The 24,771-nt window shown below is 42.1% G+C and overlaps 8 protein-coding genes across 10 annotated transcripts in view; 4 read left to right on the top strand and 4 right to left on the bottom strand.

Moving 5' to 3' along the window:
* Window positions 1-6: 6 nt before the first annotated feature.
* On the bottom strand, window positions 7-2,940 carry LOC113211884 (BRO1 domain-containing protein BROX). Of its 2 annotated transcripts, none has more exons than XM_026430409.2 (8): window positions 2,715-2,940; window positions 2,207-2,410; window positions 2,032-2,127; window positions 1,769-1,947; window positions 1,516-1,691; window positions 1,199-1,434; window positions 953-1,121; window positions 7-871 (listed from the first exon to the last, which is right to left on the bottom strand). In XM_026430409.2, the coding sequence occupies exons 1-8, from the start codon at window positions 2,813-2,815 to the stop codon at window positions 767-769; spliced, it is 1,266 nt and encodes a 421-aa protein (XP_026286194.1). In that variant the 5' UTR covers window positions 2,816-2,940; the 3' UTR covers window positions 7-766. The 2 variants fall into 2 exon arrangements, with proteins under 2 accessions (XP_026286194.1, XP_026286192.1); XM_026430407.2 differs by having other exon boundaries at window positions 7-874; window positions 2,715-2,938.
* Window positions 2,941-3,260: 320 nt separating this feature from the next.
* LOC113211892 (cysteine and histidine-rich domain-containing protein morgana) lies at window positions 3,261-5,277 on the bottom strand. The gene is made up of 6 exons (XM_026430419.2): window positions 4,912-5,277; window positions 4,670-4,776; window positions 4,310-4,594; window positions 4,062-4,235; window positions 3,801-3,986; window positions 3,261-3,714 (listed from the first exon to the last, which is right to left on the bottom strand). The coding sequence occupies exons 1-6, from the start codon at window positions 4,982-4,984 to the stop codon at window positions 3,514-3,516; spliced, it is 1,026 nt and encodes a 341-aa protein (XP_026286204.1). The 5' UTR covers window positions 4,985-5,277; the 3' UTR covers window positions 3,261-3,513.
* A 317-nt stretch (window positions 5,278-5,594) lies between these two features.
* Window positions 5,595-7,835, top strand: LOC113211890 (ATPase WRNIP1; the record flags this gene model as incomplete). Its single annotated transcript, XM_026430417.2, is given in 9 exon segments — window positions 5,595-5,663; window positions 5,772-5,978; window positions 6,061-6,258; window positions 6,367-6,626; window positions 6,695-6,860; window positions 6,968-7,151; window positions 7,236-7,350; window positions 7,484-7,614; window positions 7,689-7,835. Coding segments are annotated over 9 exon segments (1,434 nt in total), but the record flags the coding sequence as incomplete, so codon positions are not given.
* LOC113211888 (putative pre-mRNA-splicing factor ATP-dependent RNA helicase PRP1) lies at window positions 7,825-12,983 on the bottom strand. 2 transcript variants are annotated; one of them, XM_026430414.2, is made up of 12 exons: window positions 12,704-12,983; window positions 12,103-12,219; window positions 11,854-11,994; window positions 11,398-11,776; window positions 11,133-11,309; window positions 10,528-11,041; window positions 10,230-10,421; window positions 9,551-9,673; window positions 9,277-9,467; window positions 8,993-9,155; window positions 8,790-8,918; window positions 7,825-8,680 (listed from the first exon to the last, which is right to left on the bottom strand). In XM_026430414.2, exons 1-11 carry the CDS (start codon window positions 12,754-12,756, stop codon window positions 8,791-8,793), a joined length of 2,178 nt encoding a protein of 725 aa, XP_026286199.1. In that variant the 5' UTR covers window positions 12,757-12,983; the 3' UTR covers window positions 7,825-8,680; window position 8,790. The 2 variants fall into 2 exon arrangements, with proteins under 2 accessions (XP_026286199.1, XP_026286198.1); XM_026430413.2 differs by having other exon boundaries at window positions 7,825-8,918; window positions 12,704-12,982.
* Window positions 12,984-12,993: 10 nt separating this feature from the next.
* LOC113211891 (nucleoporin Nup43) lies at window positions 12,994-14,856 on the top strand. The gene is made up of 7 exons (XM_026430418.2): window positions 12,994-13,205; window positions 13,382-13,492; window positions 13,565-13,698; window positions 13,777-13,898; window positions 14,032-14,322; window positions 14,391-14,522; window positions 14,599-14,856. The coding sequence occupies exons 1-7, from the start codon at window positions 13,092-13,094 to the stop codon at window positions 14,790-14,792; spliced, it is 1,098 nt and encodes a 365-aa protein (XP_026286203.1). The 5' UTR covers window positions 12,994-13,091; the 3' UTR covers window positions 14,793-14,856.
* Window positions 14,857-14,978: 122 nt separating this feature from the next.
* Window positions 14,979-16,190, top strand: LOC113211893 (DNA excision repair protein ERCC-1). Its single transcript, XM_026430420.2, has 4 exons — window positions 14,979-15,310; window positions 15,396-15,593; window positions 15,665-15,850; window positions 15,931-16,190. The coding sequence occupies exons 1-4, from the start codon at window positions 15,215-15,217 to the stop codon at window positions 16,168-16,170; spliced, it is 720 nt and encodes a 239-aa protein (XP_026286205.1). The 5' UTR covers window positions 14,979-15,214; the 3' UTR covers window positions 16,171-16,190.
* LOC113211889 (leishmanolysin-like peptidase) overlaps window positions 16,186-24,771 on the bottom strand; it is a gene marked incomplete in the record, with an annotated part of 46,662 nt that continues 38,076 nt past the window's right edge. Inside the window, 9 exon segments of the mRNA XM_026430416.2 lie at window positions 16,186-17,329; window positions 17,495-17,614; window positions 17,686-17,852; window positions 17,931-18,090; window positions 18,186-18,318; window positions 18,538-18,725; window positions 19,015-19,240; window positions 19,502-19,755; window positions 22,060-22,300. Coding sequence (XP_026286201.2) covers window positions 17,168-17,329; window positions 17,495-17,614; window positions 17,686-17,852; window positions 17,931-18,090; window positions 18,186-18,318; window positions 18,538-18,725; window positions 19,015-19,240; window positions 19,502-19,755; window positions 22,060-22,300 — 1,651 coding nt within the window.
* Window positions 20,094-21,704, top strand: LOC113211894 (uncharacterized). Its single transcript, XM_052277304.1, has 4 exons — window positions 20,094-20,254; window positions 20,554-20,727; window positions 20,822-20,995; window positions 21,504-21,704. The coding sequence occupies exons 1-4, from the start codon at window positions 20,114-20,116 to the stop codon at window positions 21,681-21,683; spliced, it is 669 nt and encodes a 222-aa protein (XP_052133264.1). The 5' UTR covers window positions 20,094-20,113; the 3' UTR covers window positions 21,684-21,704.

Raw genomic sequence — 24,771 nt, 5'->3', positions numbered from 1 at the left:
AAGATAAAAAGATAAAAATTAAAATGGGTAACAAAATTCAGCAACAAAAATAGAGGATGACTAGATGTTCTTGAAATTTCAAAGTACTTTCAGAACATTTGTTTTGTTTTAAACACAAGATAATAAGTACATTAAAAAAGGGAAAAAGAATACAGAGGAGAAGGATTAAACATGCAATCAAAATTTATGGCCAGTACTGACACTTTGTTATAAGAAAAATGAGGTACTGGTACTTCTTGCAATATGAAGGCATAACAAATCTGTTAAAATTATTATCTAGTAAAACATGTACAAAATGAGTCAATTTTGTAAATTTTGGGGCACTAAACTTCTGCAATAGATTTGACTACATACATAACCGGTGCTTTACATGCAAAAATAATATAAACGCAATCATCCATACACACAGTCAACAAATAATTGGTTTTGACTTGAGGGTCCACAATATGATCAGTTGCCAGCAAGAAAGAACAGACTGCAAGCACAATTCCACTCATTCAAATCTGTAATTTTAAATTACAACTTATACATAATTTAATTATGTATTTGCACAATAAAAAAAATATATGCTTTTAAATATAGCTTTCATATATATATGGTTTCAAAGCAAATAGACATATGTACAAAAAAGTTAGAAAAAAAACATCACCTATTAATAGCACGGTGAAATTTCCTAGACTTCGTCACTGTCTATTAAAGGACTAAGTGAAATAAAGAAAGAAAAAATCAATGAGACACATGATTTGTGAAGAAACGTTACTGACACTCATTGAAGAATGCAATTTTTGTCATCGGGCTTTGCCTCTGTGTTCACACCTTCCACTTTTACCTCATTCACAGGTTTTAGATCGCCCTCTAGCTTGGCAGCTGCCTTCTGAAATTAAATTTTAGAGAGTACCAATGAGCCACTAGCAGTGAGGAATGGTAAAAACGGCTTGTGGGAGTTACTTACCGATGTTGCAGGGTCATTGGGCGAAGACCGGGGTGCATCAATGGCAGCATATGCCACGGGCGTCCAAAGAGGTGAAGGGGCAGGCATTTGAAACTCTACAGGACTGGCCAGGCCGTAGGTTGCTTTCATTTCTAAGTCTGGAGCATCGTTTGGAATTTTTTGGTGATATCTGTCAAATTTAAAAACCTCTTGGAATAATGCAATTAAGTGAAAAATAGATTATATACCTGGTGGAAAGTAACATACATGAAACCATTCTCCCTTTCGCATTTTTCCAGAGTAAGTTTGAATCGTAAGGCAAGTTTCTTGAAAAATGAAAAATAATCTGGCCTGCCAGTGCGTGGGGCTGGCCCTTTGGTTGAGGCATAATCCTTGCAGAGAGCAGCAGCTTTTTCGTAATGAGTTTGTGCCTCCCTCAGTGACCTTATGGCCTCACCACACTTGTCCTGTGATAGCAGATTTTCTCCACAGTATGTATGGGCCTGAAATGAGAGGAAAAGTGAACATCATAAATTGATAGGAGTATATAGTAAAAGTATGACTTTAAAAGTGATGACACCTACATAGGCCATGTAGAAGTGATTTTTAAGTTGCAGGTATTTTCGCCATTGACCAGAAACCTTCTCATCAAGGGAACTCAAAGCTGCGTCCGCCTCATAAAATAATTTTGCCGTTTCATTGGCAAGGGCACTCACAAGACTTGGGCTGTGCTTTAGTTCAACAGCACGTGCAACAGAAACTGCCAAAAAATTTCAGAGATTAAAGAAAATTTACGGGAAAGAAAACCACTCTACGAAAAGGATGTCTTTATCACACCTTCTTGAGCTTCAGCTGTGCATTGGTCTTTGTAAGCCCTCACCACTCGAGGATCAAGATCTCCTCCCTCTCTCGCCTTTTCACGCAACAACGGCAAATATTTCTTCTGGACCACTTCAAAGAGACCACCAGCTCTACGCATTGCTGTGTGAACCTCTTTTGCGTCATCCATATTCATCCTAAAATTAGATGAAATGAAAACCTCTTAGAAATCCTGAAGTAACAAGAAACTAAAACTTTTCTTTCACCATTTTTGCACTTACTCATCCTTGACACACAATGTTGAGGCATGCTTCATGAACCAGATAGCCACATTAACAATTATATTGGCAGCCTCAAACACTGCATCTTGTTGAATTCTAGGATTAAGAGACAAAGTGTAAGAATTGATGATAGATAAAGAAGGTCATAGAATATTTATCACACATTTAAACGTACTGGGGAGTTGTACCAAGAAGGGAATGTGACCACTTGAAAAGCAGGGCATGGCGAAGCTTACTTGGAGCCCCACTACCATCAGGGGCCTCAAGCATGCCCTGTAGAACAGCAATATATGCTGTGAGGGCTTGCTCCATAGCTACACCAGAGCCTCGAGGATCTGGCAACATGTCCAGCAGTTTATAGCGAGTTGCTTTGAGCTCACTGAAAAATAGACAGTGCCATTAGGTAATGACCTAATTACTAAATGATGTTTTTTAAATTTAAATACGGGAACTATAAAATCTATTATTCAGATCAAAACAAACATCTAAGTACTTTGAAAGATTCAAAATAATTGGGAACAAAACATCCCTTTGACTATGACATGATATTTTAATCAGAGATTGACTAAGAAAAGTCTTGCTGCAAGGCTGTCACATCAGAAAAGGAAATGACAAGGGTAGAGGAATGAATCTTTTCTCAGGTTAAGATTATTCAGATTTAGCCCTAGAGAAATGACAAGTACCAGGCCACTTTCGTAGCATCGACATCGTGCTGGATGTACTGAAAATCGAAGTTGGCAACAACTGTCGCCTTCAAGACGTTCCTATGAAACCACATAGCCATTTTCGGAAGAGTTCTTTTGAATCTAATCTGCAAAACCAAACAATTCACGCTATTGTTCACTACGATATACGCTTTATGCAGACGGACGGAGTATACGCAATGACAGCAAAACAAACAAGTGAATTCCAGTCAGGCAGCCAACCCTTCAGCAAAAAAGAAAGTCTTGTCGGTGATTTTAATTATGCACAGCTTTCTTCTGAACAGAACAGGTAAACCAAATAGCAGGTAGCAACAGTTTTGAGATATAATTATGAGTACCCCATGGTGCTAATGTGGTCTAAAATTATGAAAATCTCGATCAGAAATTTCCCTACCTTGTAAAACAAAAATCCTGATTTCCTGTTCCGACAGCCGCCACAATTCGTACGGAAGAGGTTAAATTTGTGCAAAAATTTTGAGCTTAAATTAAAGGCAAATTATTTTAAATCAAGAAACTGCAGGGAAGTCACCAAAGACAATTAATTTATTTAACACATAGAGTAACAGGTTTTGTATGATTTCAGTTCACGCATACATGCATAGAAGGTTTGTGCTTAAGTTAATTTCCTTTTACAAGAATTCTTGGCAAGAATGCTATATTTTTAAACCACAAACTGACCTTAAATGCTGTTTCATAAAAAAATTAATAAAATTAAGTTTAACAGTAAAAAATAGCAACATATTTGCTTTGAAAAGTATCCAGTATTCATTGTACAGATCTACAGATCACTCAAGTCAACAGCATCTACTCTGCTCTCTAGTGTTGAAGGAATATCTTCTGGTTTGTCGGTAGAAGTTTCAGATTGAACACTAGTCTTAGGGATGTTAAGATTCTTCCATGCACCTACTTCTGCTTTCTTTAGCTTCACCTCAATTTTGGTACCCAGCATTGATACACTGCTTTGATCTACATTAACAACCTGAAAAGCCACAACCAGATATCATGATCAAAAAATTCAAAATTAGATTGAAATTGAATACAGATTATAATGGTAAAAATACTTACTCCAACTAATTCCAAATCTAAATCGAACGACCCATCACTTTCTGGGAAGTAACTATGGATTACAAGTCTTATTGGGTTTAACTTTACAAAAGATTTGAATGGGTCATACTTTTTGGCAAAAACAGAGACTACCACATGACTGCCAGTTTGATGCCAGTCATATCTGCATTTTACGCCAGCCTTAGACTAAAAGAGATAAAATAAATTGACATTGCCACAAAAATTAAACAAAGTTTGCTTACTAATATACAATTGTCTTACCTCCTTCTTGAACCAGACATGTTTCCCACTAGAGCAGCCTGCCTGGTCTAAAAATGCGTTGAAATCTGACGTGCGTTTCACGCAACAGCTCCAGAACTTCATACCTTCATGAAAAACAGGAAATCCAGGGTGGTGAAGGCATTGGTCATCAACTGATTGAATTCCTTCATAACTCTGAAAGGATTTCCAGATTATCAGAAGGATAGAAAGACAAATTGAAACTCAGGTCTGATAATTTACCAACTCACAGCTTTACACCCGCCATTTTTGCAAGTTGTTCCAATAGGAGGTGTACCATCCCCAACAATTTGATCAGAAGAATCATCAGATTTTTGAAGAGTTTCTAGCTGCTGCTTTACTGAAGGTGATATCTCAGTCTTCAGGGTAGTAAGAGGAGTAGTAAGAGGTGGACGAGGCAAACTCTCTTGGACAGGTGGTCTCACAACAATCACCTCATCAGCCTTCGACTTATCTACAACTGGCTTTTCAGGTTCAGGCGGCTTTTCGTTGCTGTGGAAAGAGCTGCTACAACCCTAAACCAAAGAAAACGAAGGAGGTGAATAAATAAAAGAAATGCATACTTAACACCTACTTGAACTACTTCATACCCGAATGTTGAGGAATTCCGTGAAATCAGTACATTTCTTGTTACAACAGGACCATCCTTTATACGCATCGTGAAAAACAGGTTGTCCAGCATGGAACGTGCAGGAATCTACAGATTGTAACAGAGTGGAGTTAATGCAACGCACGGATTGGCAGGGAAAAGTAGTTGAGAAAACAGTCATAAACTGAATACAGACTGGACCACCACGAACAGGTTAAGACCATTAAAATGATTTTGACTTACCTTCCTGATTTTCTTCAGGGTCGAATTTCTGCCCACAGCCCAGGCGGTAGCAATGCAAAAGTTCTTTCGGCATGATAGCCTATGCTGACACTAGCTTTCAACAGGTAAAACGCAAATGACCCGTCAACCAGCCCTGTTTCTGGAACGTACTAGCAGAGGCCTGGCACTTCACTACTTCACTTTGTCGTATACCGAACAGAGAGGCCAAAAAGGCAAGTTTCAGCCGAGGGAGTTGGGCGTAGGGCGGAATTAACGGATGTCAACAAGAGCGCGATGACGAGGAAAAGCATTAATATCGGCGTGAAGAAGCGTGAACACACGCGTGTTGTGCTTCCATCAGCTACGATTTATGAATGCTGAGATTTTCATCATGAGAGTTCGGCAAGGGTAAGGGGGAGGGAGGGGAACGGAAGGGGAGGTTTCCCCCTCTACTCCCCAACCCCCACTTTCTGTTTCAGTTTCAGCCCGCCAAGTCAAACGCAACAAACACCAGATTGATAACCACAACTTCGGACAAAGACCAACTTTTAGCACTCTCCAACTTTCAAGGAACCATGGACCCCTCGGATGTCCCTTGTCCAATTTGCGGCAAGGTCTTCCCTGTCAAAGAGATCGAGCAACACGCCAGCCGCTGCTTGTTCTTCAACTCGAATGAAACTACATCACCTGCTTCCTCGACTAAACGGGCTAGTACTGTTTTGGAATCACAGCCTAAAAGACCTAAGATTGAAGAGGGTGCACGATTTTCTGAGGTGGGACTTCAAGACTCAACCATTGACGTTGTGCTCTTATGAATCGTTTCTTGTTGTCATTGTTTATGTATTGCACAAGTTAAGAAATATTTTCTTTTTGCCTGGCAGCAAACTAGCGATGGAGGAGAGCATTCAAAAACGAAAGTGGCATCTATTTCTTCTGGAATTCCTCTGTCTGAGCAGTTAAGACCCGAAAATCTCGATGAATATGTGGGGCAAGAGCACGTTCTAGGTTCAGATAAAATATTACGTATGCTCCTAGATAAACATGATATCCCAAGCATGATCCTCTGGGGGCCTCCAGGATGCGGCAAGGTATGTAATATCTGTGTTATTGAATACGTGCAGTCAATCCAACATGAAAGATAGAACTTCTTAATAATTTTGATTTCACTAGACAACTCTAGCTCATGTCATAGCTGCACAGTGCAAGCAGATGCGTCAAGGGACACGATTCGTCAAATTGTCTGCCACCATGTCAGGTGTCAATGATGTCAAAGAGGTTGTTAAAATAGCGTCAAATGAACAGCGCAACTTTAAACGACGCACCATTCTATTCATGGATGAAATTCATAGATTCAACAAGTTACAGCAGGTAGGATTGCTCACTCATTACTTGAGATGATTGTAGCGAAAGGATTTTCTGTATCACTTTTCTCCAAAAGTGTTAACCTTCTCATAAACATTTTTATTCTTTACTCAGGACATTTTTCTTCCACATGTAGAAAATGGAACTATTATTTTAATAGGAGCAACTACTGAAAACCCATCGTTCAGTCTGAATTCTGCTTTGCTTAGCCGCTGTCGAGTCTTTGTTCTTGAAAAACTACAGTCGGAATGTATGGTAATTATTCTCAAGAGGGCTTTGAAAGCCCTTGCTTGTAGAGTTGTACCAGGAGACAATGAAAGTACTCATTCCTCAGATGATGAGGATGATGAGGATGACAAAAGTGATAAGAAGAGGTAACTTCAGATACTGTTGTCACCGGTCCTAACATTTTCCAATTCATACAAGTAGTCTTCTTTTTCAGATGGTCAATTGATAGAAAGTCTGTACAGTGGTTGGCTGATATGTGTGATGGTGATGCCAGAAATGCTTTGAACAGCCTTCAGATGGCTTTAAAAGCCAAAGAATGTGAAGACGGTTCTTCTGAGGAAAACCACATTTCACTAGATGACATCAAAGATGGAATTAAGGTGATAAAAATCATCATTCTTGTGTGCTCACTGTTGGTGAAAATAAGTTGTAGAACTCAATCCGTAATTTCATTGCAGTGATTTTAATATCTCATTTTTTTTTGCAGAGATCACATTTATTATATGACAAAAAGGGGGATGAACATTATAATATCATATCAGCTATGCATAAGTCACTTCGTGCTTCAGATGCTAATGCAACACTGTATTGGGTGACAAGAATGCTTGAAGGGGGTGAGGATCCAGTTTTTGTTGGACGCCGTCTTGTACGGGCAGCTTCAGAAGATATAGGTGATTTTAATTATTCTTCTGGCAGCATCTAATGAAGTACTTTTGTGGAACAGCCTGAGGATTAGGTTGCTTTTTGTTAAATAGGCCTTGCGGACCCCTCTGCCCTACCAATGGCGGTCGCAACTATGCAGGGATGTCAGTTACTTGGGATGCCAGAATGTGACGTGCTTCTGGCACAATGTGCAGTGTATTTGGCAAGGTACAGTATAGTATTTTACACAGAGGTTGAGAGCCACTCCAGGCTATGGGTTGTTGTGTTTACTGATTCCTTTTTTCGCTGATGTGGTTGTTGGCTTTGTAAACTTCTTAACCTTGTTGAAATTGTTTTCCAGAGCACCTAAATCTACAGAGGTTTACAAAGCTCTCATGGCTGCGAAGTCTACAGTGTCACACCAGAAAGGACCCCAGCCTGGTGTTCCCCTTCATCTGCGTAATGCAACAAGCAAACTGGCCACCCAGCTAGGTAACAAAAATAAATTAGAAATAATATGGCATGCCATAAACTGCATGAACACTAAAAGAAAAATCAAATTTCAGGATGGGGAAAGAACTACAACATGAGGCATAAAGACATATCTGGTCTTACTTATATGCCTGAAGGACTGGAAAATGTAAATTTCTTTGATAAAAAGAAACATTAATATGATTTACAAGAACAATAAAACATCAAAAGTTTCCTTCCAACTGCAATATTCTTTATTCCTACAATAAAATAAAAATACAAGTGCAGTATGACCAAGCTGATAATGAGGAAAAATGCAATTCATTCCTATACAAAAAAATTAAACATCACACCTGTGTTCACACATCACATACAGTACAAAATGTTAAAAAGGAAAGTTTCCTTTCAATTCAGTAGGCAGCTTATTACACATCCACCGTATTTTTTAAGCATGGGTACATGGATTGAGAACATTTGCTAACACAGAATGCCCTTTGAAGTAGTGAAACATTAACAATACACTAAAATTACAGTGCTGAACTGATCCTGCTGCATCTCTGAGGTTAACAAAATATACACAATAATAAAGGCAAGAAAAAGGATTGTCTAGTACACTGTTAATCTTAGCTTCACACTACTGACAGACAAAAAGAGTCGCATACTCGTACCAGTACAAACTAAAAAACGTTCACTTTGTGATGCAGGCAATGTCCATGAAAAAGCAGTAAATCATCACAAAATCCAATAATTGAATACATCTATGTAAATATGTATTGTCAAACTAATATTTAATATTAACCAGTAAGAGTTAAGTTTTTATTTTACCAACTAACCTGAAACTAGATTTAATGCTGTGGAATGAAAGGTCTAAAAATAGAGGAATTTGAGCCAAAATAACTAAGTCACATACACTCGTGCTAAATTGTAGAATTGATATTGAGAATAGTAGCTTAGGATAACAAAATAGGGCAGGTTTTTTTTCCTTCTGAATGTATGATGATTAAAAGATTAACATGGATGGGTCTGATAATTTTGGACCCAGCTGTTGATGCCATGGATTGACTTGAATTACTTTTTCCATTAGCCCCTGCAATAAGTGAAAGTTTGGGGACGTATATAGGAACATGTAAACCAACCAATCAATCAAGCTCAGAATAAAAGTCTTTTGCAATTTCAGCCAAAGCCTGTCTTCATACCCTAGAACCCTTCCTGGTACTGTCTGGAGTCCAATTTTGTTTGAAGGAGTTCAAGTTGGCGTTTAGCTTCACACTGAGGGAAGTTGTTCAGATCGTAATACTGTTGAGCTATTCTTAGAAGCCATTCAGCTGAAAGTAAACAAAAATGAAACATAAGAAACAGTTCTCAAGTGCAGAAGGAAATTGGAAGAGCAGAAACTTACGCTTTATATCTGTGACAGTACGAATGTAGTTTTTCGTTGTTAACACGAATTCATTATAGATGACCCAGTCTGGCTTGTGGTCCAGGCAGGTTGAAGGATGTAGTTGAACAACTTGATTATCTTTGATTGTCAAATAGTGGCCTGTTCTTTCTAAATGGGCAACCTAGAAGGGAGGAAAGGATACATTATTTACTCCAAGGTTAAAATTTGGTGCTAGCAAAATTCAGAAACCCTCTCATTACTTTGTGAATTTCTGAGGTGCTAGTAAAAAAAAGTTACTCTACCTGCATGAAAAATCCAGTGACAAGAGCTTTACGAATGTTAATGTAGTAATCCTTAGAGGTGAATTCTGTGGAGGTTCGCTTCAGGCTGAATCTATCCATTATCCTTGAAAGCTGTTGCCGCACATTATCACCAGACTTCAAAGATCGATAGTTGACAAAATTGTCATAGCACCAGTTTGGGTCTTCTTGATCTAAGAAAGGGTTTAAAGAACAACACGTGTAAGACACAAATGATCCTTGCATGAGGAATTGGGTGATAAAAAAGTTATCTTACTTTGCTTAAATGCATGATATACGTTGAGAAGGGTCAGGTGGTCTCCATCAATGTGAGCGAATCTCATCTTGGCGTCATCTGCTGCTTTCTTGGCTTCATTTGGTCGGACGAAACACTGAGGGACTAAACAGCAGGCAGAGCAGGGGTGGTGGCCAGACGGGTGGCCCACATCCGATATTTAGTAGGGGGACCACATCTCTCCAAGCAGTACTGTGACCAGGCAGCTGCCAAATCAGCCCTCACTCAGAAAAATGTAATTTTAACCCAAAGTAACTCTACTGCTTCATTAAAGCATTTATTCGTTAGAGAGCAATTAGTTAAAGGTTGCCAAATCTGATTGGCTGGACAGATAAAAGAAGAATACTTTACTACACAACTCACAATAAAGTGGTAAAAAATTAAAAAGATTAGATTTGAAAAAGTGATAGCTGAAAATGGCAGATGCTAAATGCTCTAATTTCTGGTCAGATCTTAAGATAAGGATAAATTAGATTTAAGAAAAAAAAAAGAAAAAAAGGTCAACCATTAAGTTGTAATAGTTGGCAACATTAGTTCTTCAATACCAATAGCAGTATCATAGAATAAATGTATGCAAATCAACCAATCTCTTCAATTAGAGAAAAGTTTGAAGGCTGAAACTTAACAATTAGAAGTAAAAAATTGGAAAAATGGTAAATACCCGACAACATGGCTGTAATGGACAGTATCTCATTAGAGCAGTTGTGATTGCATGATGCAATCAGCATTTTGGCAAGCTGAGGATCCAAAGGGAATTCAGCCATAACAGCTCCGAGATCAGTTAAATTTCCATCATCATCTAGAGCTTCTAAGTAGTTCAAGAGCTCAAGTGCTCTCATCAAAGTCTCAGGAGCTGTGGGAATAAACAAAAAATATAAAAGATAGAAAATCTTAGCTGAATAGATTTGGTAAAGACTACTTTTTTCTTCAACTTCAATGAGGGTTGGCTTCACACTAACCTGGAGGATCCATGAAGTCAAAATGAACTAAATCATCAATGCCAAGTTTTTTGAGTTGTAAGACAACAGAGCCCAGATTTGATCGTAAAATTTCAGGGTAGGTATTGTCCTGCATTTCTGTTTTATAGGCCTTTTCAGTATACAGTCTGAAGCATTTGCCGGGCCGTGTTCGCCCAGCTCGCCCAGCTCTCTGTTGGGCTGATGCTTTGCTGATAGGAGATACAAGCAATGATTCCACTCTAATGCGAGGATTGTAAACTTTTTGCTTGGCAAATCCAGGATCTATTACAAAAACTACTCCATCGATTGTTAAAGATGTTTCTGCAATATTGGTTGAGACTACCACTTTTCGTCCCACTGCACCATTCGATTTGGGAGGTGGTGCAGCCTCAAAAATGCGCTGTTGTAAATTAGGAGGCAGTGTAGAATATAAAGGGATGCATTTCAGTTCTCCAACTTCTGGTCCTAAATTGTCCATATCCCTCTTAATACGTTTGCAGGCTTCCTCAATTTCCTAGAAACAGAAAACATAGAATTTACGATCAACTTCATCCACAGACCACAAGACAAAAATGGGGCAGTAAGAATAAATCAAGCATACACACCTCTTGTCCTGTTAGGAAAAGAAGAACATCCCCAGCAATTTCCTCACACATGTGAATTTGAATAACTGTTCTGATAGCTGCCTCTAAATAGTCACGTTCAGGTTCCGGAGTATAAAAGATTTCAACAGGATGTGTTCTTCCAGGTACATTCATGAGAGGAGCATTGTCAAAGTAGGACTAAAAAAAATATGGAAAAAACAAATAACAATTAGAAAAAATAAATAATGTGATCTATGTATCACAAAATCACAACAAATTTTCACACCTGGAATTTTCCTGCATCAAGTGTTGCTGACATGATAACTAATTTTAAGTCTGACCTCTGCTTTGTCACTTCCTTTAAAACACCCATGAGAATATCAGTTGCAAGGGTTCTTTCGTGGGCTTCATCCAACAATATTACTTGGTAGTTCTCCAGCATTGGATCTGACATGCCTTCTCGAAGTAACATACCGTCAGTCATGTATTTAAGAACTGTCTTAGCACTGGAGCAGTCCTCAAAACGGATAGAATATCCAACTTCCTGACCCAATGCGCAATCCATTTCTTCTGACACCCTCTGAGCGACAGACATTGCAGCTACTCGACGGGGCTGGGTGCAGGCAACACCCTTTTTCCCCAAAGTCATAGCATACTCCACACACCTTGCAGGAGAGAAAATAAATATTTAAGGTCTGATCCAATTTTCAAATCATTGCCAACATCAGGATAGGTGACTTACCATTGTGGAATTTGTGTAGTTTTACCAGAACCGGTTTCTCCAACAAGCACTATACACTGGTGGTTGGCCAGTAAATTCATAAATTCCTCCCTGTATTCAAAAACTGGCAGCTGAATCCGTTTCCGATGCAACTCATGATATCTAAAAATTTAAAAGTAAAACAGGAATTTAAAATCCAATTTAAGTGATGAGGCAACGTAGGAAGCAAACAAAAATTCTTGAATCTTGTTACCACAACGGGCTTCATACCTTTGGGTGTATGGCAAGCCAGAAAATGGATTGATGCCCGGAGTCCTCGGTAGGAGTCCTGTTCCCGATGGAGCTGCAGCAATTGCAGGAATAGCTGGAGCACCTGCAGCACCAGCTCTGTGAACAAACAGACAAAGTGTACATGTTTGTAGAATTTAGATAGTGGCATTACTAAAACCATCCTAAAAAAGCATCAAAATAACAAATTAACTTCCAAATACAAAGAGATTATTGCAGCCAGAGAACGTTTTAACAGCAATCAACTGGCAGTCGAACCAGGCACTTTCACAACAACCGAGCAAGTGACATATGAAACAATAATGATAATAATAATAAAAGTTGCTTTCGGTTCACCGATGACTCCCGCTCATGGGACTTGGCTGTGGAGGTTATAGTGAAAGAAACCTACGGTGGTATGTAAACAGAAATCCACTTAGAGAGTGAGGACTAGAGCGGGGCGAGAAAGATGTCGAAGGGTATCGTGATGGTACAAAAGAGAGTCAAGCATACTGAAAATGAACGGACCGTGCAATCAACGTGCAACGAAACAACCACGATTAAGAAACTCAAACACGCTCAAACCAAACCGAAAATCACTTACTTTGACTTTTTGGTGAAATAGGGGTCGATGACTTCTATACGCCTCTTCGACATGATGTCTGTGGTGACGAAAAATCAGTGCACAACCGAGGAAAATGCCCTACTTGCTCACTTTTATCAATAAACCAGAAGAAAAATTCTTTCTTTTCTACAGCCACAACAAACTCATGGAACATGGAGGAAATGTGCGCAAAAGGAACGCTGGTCAGCGATCGGACTCGGAAGCGAGCGAAGCAATATGAAAAATATAAGAGGCACTTCTCTGCGCGACAGCACAGTTCCGTCTGTGCGGCGCGGCGCGCGCATCGAGACCGGGTTTCAAGAAACACTTGGCATCCAATTTCCACGAGAGATTTGTCCTTGAATTGTTACTTGTATAATTTAACAAAATGGACGATAGAATTCAGGGAACATTTATTTCCGAAAAGATATCAAAAGTTCGATGGAAGCCTGAGAGTGGTTTCGAATCTTATCACTTTGTGACAGGCAGTTGGGATAACGAGGTTAGATTCCCATTTAGTGCTTTATTATTTGTTTACATCTGAATGTCATGCTTGTCACCTTAAAAGTTCATTCCTCATTTTATTAATTTCATCTCATTTTTTCCCCAACTTTCTGATACAATTCTTTTCTGCTCTTCTACATGTGGTGTTTTGACTTTGTGCGCTTCTTCTGTTAGGACTTAAACAGGGTAACTCTTTGGTCATGTCCTGGAGAGGGGATTGATGAAAAAGATGATCCATGTATGGTCTGTGAGAAACCGATCACTGGGGATGTCACTGAACTGAAGGTATGTAAAATTTTTGTATAAACTGTTCTTTGTTGTCTATTATCTAATGTACATTTTTGGGTGCTTTTCTAGTTTGTTCAGAATGACCAATTTCTAGTTTCCACCTCATCAAGTTCAGTGGAACTTATTAAAATTGTTGGTGTTGGAGATGCAGCCAGCACTGTTTTAAAACCGATTGTATCATGGGATAAGCTACATCCATTCAAGTAAGTCTTCTGCCTCTCTTAGTGGTATCTAAATTGTATGGCTAAGTGAATAACTGATCTATTCTATATTTTTTCCAGAACTGGAGAGCTTGGTGCTTGTACAGGCTTTGCAACTTTCTTGACAGACGTGGCAACTATTGGGGAAAATGGAAGTATTGTATCTTTGAACTTAGAAAAAAGACAACCTATCAGAATAATAGGTAATTCAGACTAAATTTTTAATTTTAAGAAAATATATGCTGTCAATCAGTAGTTTTAACCGATGTGTTGTTATTATTCTAGGTGTGTGATGTCTCAAAATACTAATCATGTCCTCACTCATGACCTTTACAGAATCAGCTGATAGCTGTTCCTTGCGATGTGTTTTGTACCTACGGCACAGTGAAATTTTAACTGGAAATCTCCGAGGTCAAATGAAAAAATGGGATCTACGAGTTGCTGATGACAAGCCTCACATGACGTTTATGCTCTCTGGTGATCAAGTCAGCTTGAGTGCTACTTGCATTGCTCAGCACCCTACTCAACAGCATACGCTACTTGTTGGTGGTGAAGACGGATCCATCACTGTTTGGGATCTGAGACAAACGTCCTATGCTGTTCCTCTTGCTGCTCATTCTGGTTTAGGTGAGTACGCTTTACTTCTTGCCTTCAGATGTATATCAGCTGTGTATTATAAGTTTTGGTATGTTTAGTCAGCGAAATGATATTCCATGCGGACCGCCCCGAACACCTGTTTTCTACCTCATCAAGTGGAGAGGCATGGCACTGGGATACATCCTCTGTTTCAAGGTCGGTTAGACCTAATCAGAACACTCCTTGGACAGGTAATTGATATGTTTAACACAATATCGCTTAATATTTCAAGCTACTTTTGTACTGACAAATTTTGTATCAACTCAGGTTTTGATCCATTGCAAAATGAAAACCCCTGGCTGAACACTGATGCAGTTAAACATCGCTTGAATGTTGTCTCCTTAATGCCAACTCTTCACAAGGGAATTAACTCTGTCGACGTGAACAAAGATAAAGCTGTTGTTGGCTGTGACAATGAAGCAGTGTACATAATTACAGATGTTCTTAATTCGAGAATGTGAATTTGAAGAGACTTTTTAATACTTGTGTATCTTTATGTGAACAATAAATTGTGTAACTAGAAATAATTATGGTGCCATTCTTATTGCAATACCGCGTTTTATCCGTGTGCAGACGCACCGAGAGGAAGGAGGGGGGGGGCAGGATGGAGGTGGAGGGGGGACGTCACTCTTGAAAACAAACAACACATTACATACTTCATTCATTCATTCATAGGCTTGATCTGTCATTCGTGTCGTACCGATAGAGTCCGATTGTTTCTATTCGGAATGGGTTCTGGTTTCGACTGTTAACCATTCGAAGCTGGCTAAGATTCATCCTGTGTCTTGACTGTAAAGTGTCTTCTGTATGGAAAACCTAACCTAGCATCAAGACACTAGTTTTAGCTCAGCCAGCAATTTAGCTTTGAATATTTTGATAAGCAATGAGTGAATCTCAGGAAGGATCTCCGTCCAAAGGAGAAGGTCCCTCTACTTCCAAGGCTCATGCCAGTCATGCTCTTCTTGTGAGCCCTAAACAGGTGGGTATCAACAAAACATCTCGTTGGCGTCTCTCTCTCTCTCTCTCTCTCTCTCTCTAATATATATTTGCTTGTCTTTCCACAGAAAGGCAACCCAGCTCTTAAGGCTGTCTCCAACATACCATGGGAATTCGACGAAAGTATTCTTGCAGATTATGTGATGGGTCCCTCTTCCTGTGCCCTCTTTCTGTCAATTCGATATCATAATCTAAATCCAGATTACATTCACGACCGCCTGAAAGTACTGGGAAACAAATATGAGCTCCGTGTTTTATTAGTTCAGGTAAGAGGAACCTAAACTGCTGGCACTCAAAACCATTAGGTGAATGATGTATTTTATGGGGTCTGTTTTAGGTTGATTCTCCTGATCCTCACCATGCTCTCAAACATTTGACTCGTATTTGCATCCTCGCCAACTTAACTCTAGTGCTTGCATGGAGTGCAGAAGAAGCTGGACGCATTCTTGAAACTTACAAAATATTCGAACACAAACCCCCTGATCTCATCATGGAACGCAGTGATTCAGACCCCCATTCTAAGGTATGCCTACTTTTGTGAGTCCTTGTTCTTTGAAAGTTGTCTTCTATTGACAGACAAATCCTAATTATTTTTCCAAACAGCTGGTCAATGCATTAACATCTATTCGATCAATCAACAAGACTGATGCAGCCACACTTTTGTCAACTTTTGGATCCCTGAAGAAATTAGCAACGACTTCTAAGGACACTCTTTCCCTCTGCCCTGGTCTAGGACCTCAAAAAGCAACTCGCCTATACAATGTGCTACATCAGCCTTTCTTAAAAGATAAAAGCAGCAAAGCATCAAAATCTAAGCCACAAGCCTCTACTTCAAAGAGTTAAATATAAATCAGTAAATATTATACTTCTTATTTATTTCATTCATTTCCTTTCATTTTCAAAATGCATTTCTCATCGAGAAGCATTCAACATACTGATTGTTTATCTTATAAGTTACATATTTTACACAAATACTCTGCAGTAATAAATCACAGTAAAAGAAAAATAATATACAAACAAGGAATGGCAACATTTGAAACTTACAATACATCACAATACATTTATGCATCTTTAAAATAAGCACTTGCATTTCATTACTTTAAAATAATCAAAGAAAAGTCACAGGGTCCATTTAAGAGCTTGTCATACCATTTAAATAGTTTTAAAACTGAAAATTGATGGAGTAAAAAAACAGTCACAGAATTCATTCAATTCAAGGTGGGAACAGCACAGATAATTGTCATACAGTGCTCCAGCAAATGGTTTTCCACTGGAATAATTTCATTCTCTACTTATTATAGCACACTTACATCATAACAATCTTACCTAACACATATCATGGGGAATCATTAGCTGCTTTATACCCACCAGCTACAGATTAATTTATGCAGGATTTAAACATTTGGCAAACAGTCATGTTTCCAAAATTAACAGGACGTTCACCTCAGTACACAAACTTGAAACTAAAATATTTTTAAAAGTAAAGATTTTATAATTCTTAATGTTATAAAACTTTGGAAATGTAACATCCTCAAGGAGATCACAACAAAAACCTAATTATGCAAATACAATGTACAGCCTCCCACTTGATTCACTAGCCTTTGCCTTCTACTTAGGACAAGACTGAATGCAGTACACAAAATCATGGCATTGAAACTAACAACTAAAAATTTAGCACAATAAGTGTGAACATATCGTGAATCACTAGTTTTTGACAGAAATTAAAACAATGTTTTTGAAATCAGTTTTGGTTACAAAACGTTTTGTTCAAAAGGGTTTTCAATGAGCAGTATCAGAAGACCAAAAGAATTCAAATAATACTAAGTTACTCATTGACAACTTATCTATGGACAAACGCAGAAATAAAAATTGAAAGGAATGACATCCATACTAGAGGTTCAGGAACACTTTGTCCACAAATAAGTTCATCTTGATGATACTTAACATCAGGAGGAATGATCGAGTCTGGCAGACACTTGTCATCAGGTTTTTCAAACATACCCTGGAATGAGAGAAGAGGTTTTCAGTAGTAAGTAAATGACACTTAATTATTATTTAAAATAATAATAATGATGATATATCAGAGCCCATGATTCTAAATTATGGGAACATGACCACAAAGTGGTCAGGACATACTCTAATGTATTAAGAAGAAGGTTCAGCTCACCTGACAAAGTTTAGAACAGGGTGGACATAGCAAAACACCATTATGTAACCAACCATTTGAGAGTAATTGAATGGTCACTTTCTGGTTTTCAGCATAACAAGTGAATGTATAGTTTTCAACCTGTTTAGAGAAAGGTGGTTATTGTTTTATGTTTTTGAAAGTTAAACATTAGACAATTTTCAATTACATACATGAATGTGAAGCCTCCCATCAGCACAGTGGTACTCGTAGCAACCAGAACCCCAGTGCTGCCACTGGCGAAGTTGTGTGCATGATCTCTCTTCCCACATTTTATTGGTGTGGAGAATACATTTTGAATCATCCCCATATTTTTCAAGAGCAAAATTCTTTTCTTTATCTGCCAATTGACAAAAAACAAACAAAATAAACACTTTTATAAAGGCCCTTTTTTTAGTGAGGTGTCCTACGAACTTACGAGGATTGTTTTCAAAATATCGGCAGTGGGAGCCTCTGACCACAACATTTTTGGACCGCCATGTAAATTCTTGTATATAAGGGCAATAATCGGCCAATGAAACCGAACCTCCATAAAATCCTTCTTGGCCCGGTGCGACGTGGGCTATCTCATCAAAGTTCTGCAAAATAATTAAAGCACTCAGTGCATTACCTCCTTTAAACTTTGAAAGAAGAAACATGAAATATAGATGGATAAGCGACATGGATTACAAACCTGAAACATTCGTGGTAGCTGCTCTGTGTGCTCCAGTAGGTTACACAAAGCAACAGAGCTGCGATCCGATGTGCACTCCGTTTCCAGAGGGTCCCTCTTCACCTTGGCGCAGAACGGCGCGATCGACTCTCCTCTGCAAAATGAGTGGGTCGTGAGTCCTCAGTACGGATTTTATACATTCCGAAAATTTGCCGGAAAATTTGAAAACTTTTCAAAAAACAAAATGAAACATTTTCATAAACATTTTGAAAAATGGGAACTATTCAGGAAAAAGGAGTTGTAAAAAAATGTTGAAAATTTTTCTATTCCGGAAAATTAAAATGCCTAAGTCCTCAGATAGACGGTCGCTGACCTGGCGTGCCTCTTGTCCATCCACTCCTTGCAGCTCTTCATGACAAAGTCGCAGCCCAGGCCGCGCCCCCAGAGCAGGGGCTGGGCCATGCTGTAGTTGGCCCGGTACCAGCCCGTGTCCTCCATCAGGGCGAGCGTCAGCCGCGAGTACACCGGGTTCTGCGTGTGGGTGCCGGTCATCGCCTCGTTCTGTCGACACAAACATAAGGTAAACAACTTCACAAAAAAAAAAATTAAAAAAAAATGACTGACTGTTGACAGGTTCATGTTCGGTTCGGTCCTCACTAGAATTGGAAATTTCCCAAATTTTCCGGAAAATTTCCGAAAACTTTCCGAAAATATACGGAAAATAACGGAAAACTTTTTAAAAAATCTGGGAAATTTTTCTTTTCTCCCGGAAATTTTCCGCCTTTTCCAGAAATTTTTCAACAAATTTCCGGGAAACTTTCCAGCAGGGCTTCCCACCCTTAGTCCTCACCTCGAACACCCGCTTCTCCCAGTGGGTGAGGGAGGTGCCCTCGTCGCCCTGGTCCTCCAGCTCGGCGCCCTCCAGCTGGGGGCAGTTGAAGTGCTTGCGCACCTCCTCGGTCACCCTGGGCGTCACCATCATGAGCACGTCCCTGGCCAGCGAGCCGCCGCGCACGAGCCAGGACGGCCGGTGCACCGACCGGATCACCCGGTCGCTCCACTGGCGCGCCTGCAGCCTGAGGAGGAAGGAGGACAAGGTGGTCACAAACAATCCTCCAACGTGGGTGAACATTACAACCCAAGGGGTCGTTCACTCAAAAACAAAAATCAGTGCACAGTGCACACTCACAAAACATCAGAAAAATCAGGCAAAATCGAAAAAAAATATCAGAAAAAAAAACAATAACACAATAAAAATAGATGGACCCTTATACTTCTAGTAAAGTACCCCTCAGAAAAACCTCAAATAACGGTGAAAAAAAACAAAACCAACTCACTTCTCGTTGAGCAGCGGCTTGCCGTTCTCGACGCGCGGCGTGAGCGGGTTGCCCTCCTGGTCGCGGTAGAAGGCGTACAGGCTCACGGAGAAGCCGAGCGCGTGCAGGATCTCGTGCTTGACGGTGGAGAGCAGGATCTCGAGCTCCTGGCGCTTGGTCACGATGTTGTCCGGGCAGAGGTTGGCGTGGCCGGCGATGGGCCGGTCCAGGGCGGCCTCCTGCTGGCAGTGCGCCGCGTACGCCACCGTCTGGCCCTTGTCGGAGGGAAAGCCGAAAACAAGAGCGGGAAACGTTGAGAAAAAAAAAACAAACTCGAAAAACCAGAGACCAAAACGAAAATTTTGATTTTTTTAACACGTTCCCTGCGGCTGTGCAATTGGGTATTTTAGGGGCGTGCCCACATAGTGGTCATGCCGCAGGGAACGTGTTAAAGCAGCAGCATTGGTTGAAAAGCCAGAGGCAAAATGTAAATAGGGAGAGAGAGAGAGAAAAGGGGGGGGGGGCGCATCTGCCTCACTGCAGATTACATGAGTGTTGGATGTGCTAGTCAGCTAGTTAACACGCGCAGCTGGACCAATGTCGTACAGGGCCGCGGTCTCTACATAGCACGCGATGCCAGGGCGCGACGGTCGTGCTGGACCCGCAGCTCGCAGCATCAGAAAGGCGGCGCCGGCGCTGGCCGTGCTCGTCTGCGTCTTGCCCGCCGCTGTGCTCGCCCTCACCACTCCGCGTCCCTCCATCAATTCGTACGCCGTAAGTAGTGTTTCGACAGACCACTCATAACTATCGTTGCCGGATCTTGTTAAGGTGCCCACAGAGTAAACGTTTGCCCAGTTGACGCCATTGAACTGTGGGCACCGAGCTGCCACCTACAGCAGCTGGGCGCTCGGGGTGGTGGGCCTCCGTCTGCACACAGGTGCGTGGCGGGTCGGCCTACCCGAGGCGCTGCAGGCGCCATGGTCGGCAGCGTCGCCTGGGAAAACGTTTCCTCTGCGGGGCAAAACCTCCAAGGCGATGATGGCGGTTAGCAGCTTGGGTGCGTGTTCCCGCAGGGCCCGTTCAACATCATGTTCAGAGAGGCGAGTCCGTGCCCTGAAGGCACCGTCACCCCGGGCGCCTTGGTGGTCAACCTGACGGGCAGTATCCAGCATGTACGGTCCGTCAAGTACCCAGTGTACAACGGCCAGCTACTCTTGACGAGGGACGTCGTCGAGGGCGAGTTCGGGGTGAGGAGGAGGACTCTCTGTGCTGTCACAGCGCACGCCGTTTGCCCTTCGTCATGCCGTCCCCAACTGTATTCAGAAACTTGCGCCCGAGCAGGTCAAAGTTAACATCGCCAAGTGGGACAACGTCGCCGGCTGGAAAGAGAACTTTTTCCGTATGGACGGCAACGGCGGCGAGTACTGCAAGGTGGTGGCCACCATCGCGAAGGATGCCGCATCCGAGATTTCCCGCAACAATCCTAAGTACCCCAAGAACTGCCCTTTTCCTAAAGTAAGTACGTCGGGTTCCTCATACACGGAGAAAAATGATTCCTAGAGATAACAAAATTTTAGTTGGGACAACGAATGTTTGAGTTGATTTGGAGCGGGCTAAAAAAATTCGTTGCGAGTAGGAACCTGTAGCTACTGGAACAGAAACATCCATTGCAAGCAGCACAACAGGCACAACAGAACAGTTTCGATCGAGGTATGAATTTTATGTGAAAGCTTTAGCGAAAATATTGGCGTTGTAAGGACAACCGTTTTCGTTTCATGGCAAATTGCAACGAGCACGCAATGCCTATCGGCCTAGCAGCGGCCTAGCAGTATATTTAGTTCTATTCTTCGCTTCGCACCTCACAGTCTGCTACCTGGCACCACAAAGAATGTAACTTTGTAAACTCCGTGCTTTAATTTAAACCTTTGTGTTGGATCGAAGCAAATAGAGAAAGACTTTGTCGTTTCGTTTTTCCCGGTTTTTCCTATTCTGCATCCGCTCCAACATCTTTATTGGTTTGCAGGGTACGTACCATTTCCGTAATCTCAGCACTGAACTTGTACAACGCTACGAACACTTTCCAGTCTTCCCCTACGGCCGGTTCAGAGGAGACATTCTTTTCTATGAGATGAAATCCAAGAAAAAAATAGTCGGATGTTTCAGTGGTGTGAGCGATATTGTTCCGAAAATAAAGAAAAGTTGATATAATAAAGTTTCCCATCAAGTTTGATCCCGTCAAGTTTGACAAGATCATGTAAACAGAAAAATTGAGAAATTTATTTCACCACATTTTCCGACTCTATTCCATTTCAGTTAGGAAATTTTTGCTGCTTCTACGATTGCTTCGGAAGCGAGATCTCCACCTCCAACACCCCTGCCCCCCACTCCCTTCTCTTCTACTCTACTGAGGTACGAACAACTCGGAAAACCAAACCGAATCGGACGCTATGTGTATCAGTCATCTGCTTTCCCGTTAGCGTTAACGCCCCCCCCCCCCCCCAAATTTTCACAAAACATTTTCCGGAAAAGAGAAGTTTTTTTTTTCTGGAAAACTTGAAACTTTCCGGAAAGTCCCTTACCTTGTTGCAGCGCTCCGTCTGCGTGGCCGACACGTAGAAGATGAAGTCGGCGCCGTCGATGCCCTGGCCGCGCACCGAGCCCGGCTGCGCGCCGCAGTCCTGGCCCGTGTCGTTGCACGTCCGGCACACCTCCAGGTGCTCGTCGGGCACCTCCACCTCGCCGCACGTCGTCTTCTCGCTGCACGCGTTCTTGCAGTACACCTCGTCACGTCGGTAGAACAGCTGGTTGTTCTCGCACTTCCTGCAGATTCACAAATCGTTTCAATAAAGAAAATAGGGTTGGGAATTTCCCAAATTTTCCGGAAAATATCTGAAAAGTTTTCCGAAAACAACGAAAAACTTTCCAAAATCTGGGAAATTTTTCATTTTCCCCCAGAAATTTTCCGTCTTTTCCAGAAATTTGTTTCCTGAAATTTTCCGGAAACTTTCCAGGGATTCCAACCCTAAAGAAGAGAAAAACTGAGTGAATGTCGCACACTTGGAGGTGTGTGAATGCCAATATTCACATGGAGGTACAAAATGAAAGGAATGTGAAAGGAAAATTAACACCTTCACTCCCTTAAGTGTACGAAATGGACATTTCACACACCTGGAAGTGTGCGACATTCACGTGACACACTACTCTGCGTTTCATGTGTAACCAAAATTTAAAAATAAATTGGACGGAGGGTACCTGTTGAGGCGGATGGTCGAGACAGCCCTCCGCACCATCAGCGCGCTCTCCCAAAAGCGGACAGCTTCCGGCAGCACCGTGTTCTGCACAAGAAGAAAGAAAAAACGCTCGGTCATACCGCCGCCACCGCTTGCCCGCGTTGGTTTAAATAAATAAATAAATCGGGCGCGGCGCGGCGGGAACAGAAGGGAAGCAGAGCGCAATTGAATCACAGCGCGGGAAAAGGGGGACGAGTAAACATCAGGGCTGGAGAGAAGCGGGCATCATTGTTTCAAAGTGAGTGGCTGCTGCTGCTGCAGCAGCAGCTGTTCAAAAACCAAATGGATAGGAGAATCACAAAGCAAAGAGGAAGAAGAAGATCGGCCCGGCGCACACTTCCTTTTTCACTGGACACTTTTTAATGTGCTGTGATTGTTTGTTTTAAATTGTGGAAGTGAAAGTAATACTCACGTTTATCAGCTCGAACTTCTCCTCATCCAACCTGAAACACACAGAAACAAAAGATGATGACAAACGGGCAGTGCGGATAATCGATACATCATACATAGATACATCATATACTTCAATGCAAGTCAATAAGTGTGCAGCCTCGGCCCCTGCTGTCACTGCCGCTTGGCGACGATTGAGGCAAATCAAATCAATTTCCGATTCAAATCACCAACCAAAGGCGAGGCAGAGAGAATGCGAGGAGTCTGAGCGTGCCCGGTAAACAAGTCAGCACGCCCAATGCTTGATGCTTAATGGCCGTGCCAGCACCGCGAGAACGGTTCAGCAGAAGATACTGGTGGAATAAGTTGCGTACAATAAGTTACCTCCGTGATCGGCAGAATTAGTACGACAATGGGTGGGGCCAGCTTCACGTAGGTGTACATGTTCATGCGTTCAGCTGCCTGCGAGGTAGGCCACAGCGCGCAGCCCTGCCAGGCGGGCTGGCCCGCCTCGCCCGCCTATAAGGCGCCTGCGAGGTAGGCCACAGCGCGCACCCGTGCCTGGCGGGGCGGCCCGCCTGTAAGGCCCCTGCGGGGTAGGCCACATCACACAGCCCTGGCCGGCGGGGCGGCCCGTCTCCCAGGCGCCTGTGAGGTGGCCGACCTTGGCTGTCCCGGCGTACCGCGTACCGCCGCCCCTCTGCTGCCCTGCCGAACGTACACTCAGTGCTGCCGGGCACCCAGGTGAGCTGGCCACCACAGTCTTCGACAATGCCGTGAGTGTAAAACGCTCAAACTACTGCTCCTTTGCCAAGCGAGAGATTCAAGGCTACTTAGCACATGACCAAGCCGAACGCAACGGAGCGGTGCCATTCAGAGCGTGCAGCCGCCCGTGCCCCAGGGGGCGTGGCGTGGCGGGGCGGGGCGGGGCGGGACAAGGGGAGGAGCGTGGAGGGGGGCAAGGTGGCCGGCCACCGGACCGAGACCCAGACTCACAAGATGTTATCATTTATTGCGAATGTCTTTCTCCGGAGCGCCACGCCCCGCCCCGTCCTAACCTCTGTACGAATTCCCGTGTGACAGACAGCTCGAGCAGCCAGCCACCCCCCCAAACAAGCGGCCGCGCCACGTCGTGCGCACAACGCTTACCTCTACTTTGCGTCGTTATATTGACACAACGAGCAGAGAGCCTCAAAGGAAGGCGTAGTAGGGTTGGAAGCCCAGCAAAGTTTTCGGAAAATTTCAGGAATTTTCCCCGAAAAAACGGAAAGTTTCCCAGACTTTTGAAGATTTCCTTTTTTTTTTCGGAAATTAGCGGGAAATTTTCAGGCATTTTCCGGAATTTTGCGGAAATAGCAAGCTCTAGGATGGCGTGAGGGCACAGAGAAGGGGATAGAAAGGGGGGGAGAGGGAGGAAAAACGTCGAATTCAGCCAGGTCAGCACAAGCTCAGTAAAAAAGATAAAGAAATGAGGAATTTCCGGAAAAAAATGAGGAAAGACAAAAAGTATGCGAATTTTAAATTTGCAAAAAGACATAAAACCAGAACACACTACTACGAAGATAGTTATTCCAGTCTTTTGGAGAGCGGGGCAGGGGGGTGCAGCGGGTG

Source organism: Frankliniella occidentalis, unplaced genomic scaffold (genome assembly GCF_000697945.3).
Source record: "Frankliniella occidentalis isolate FOCC.00 unplaced genomic scaffold, Focc_3.1 Scaffold9, whole genome shotgun sequence".
Classification (NCBI taxonomy): Eukaryota; Metazoa; Arthropoda; class Insecta; order Thysanoptera; family Thripidae; genus Frankliniella; species Frankliniella occidentalis.
Note: the sequence above shows the minus strand (reverse complement) of the source record. Positions and strands in the feature narration are given on the sequence as shown.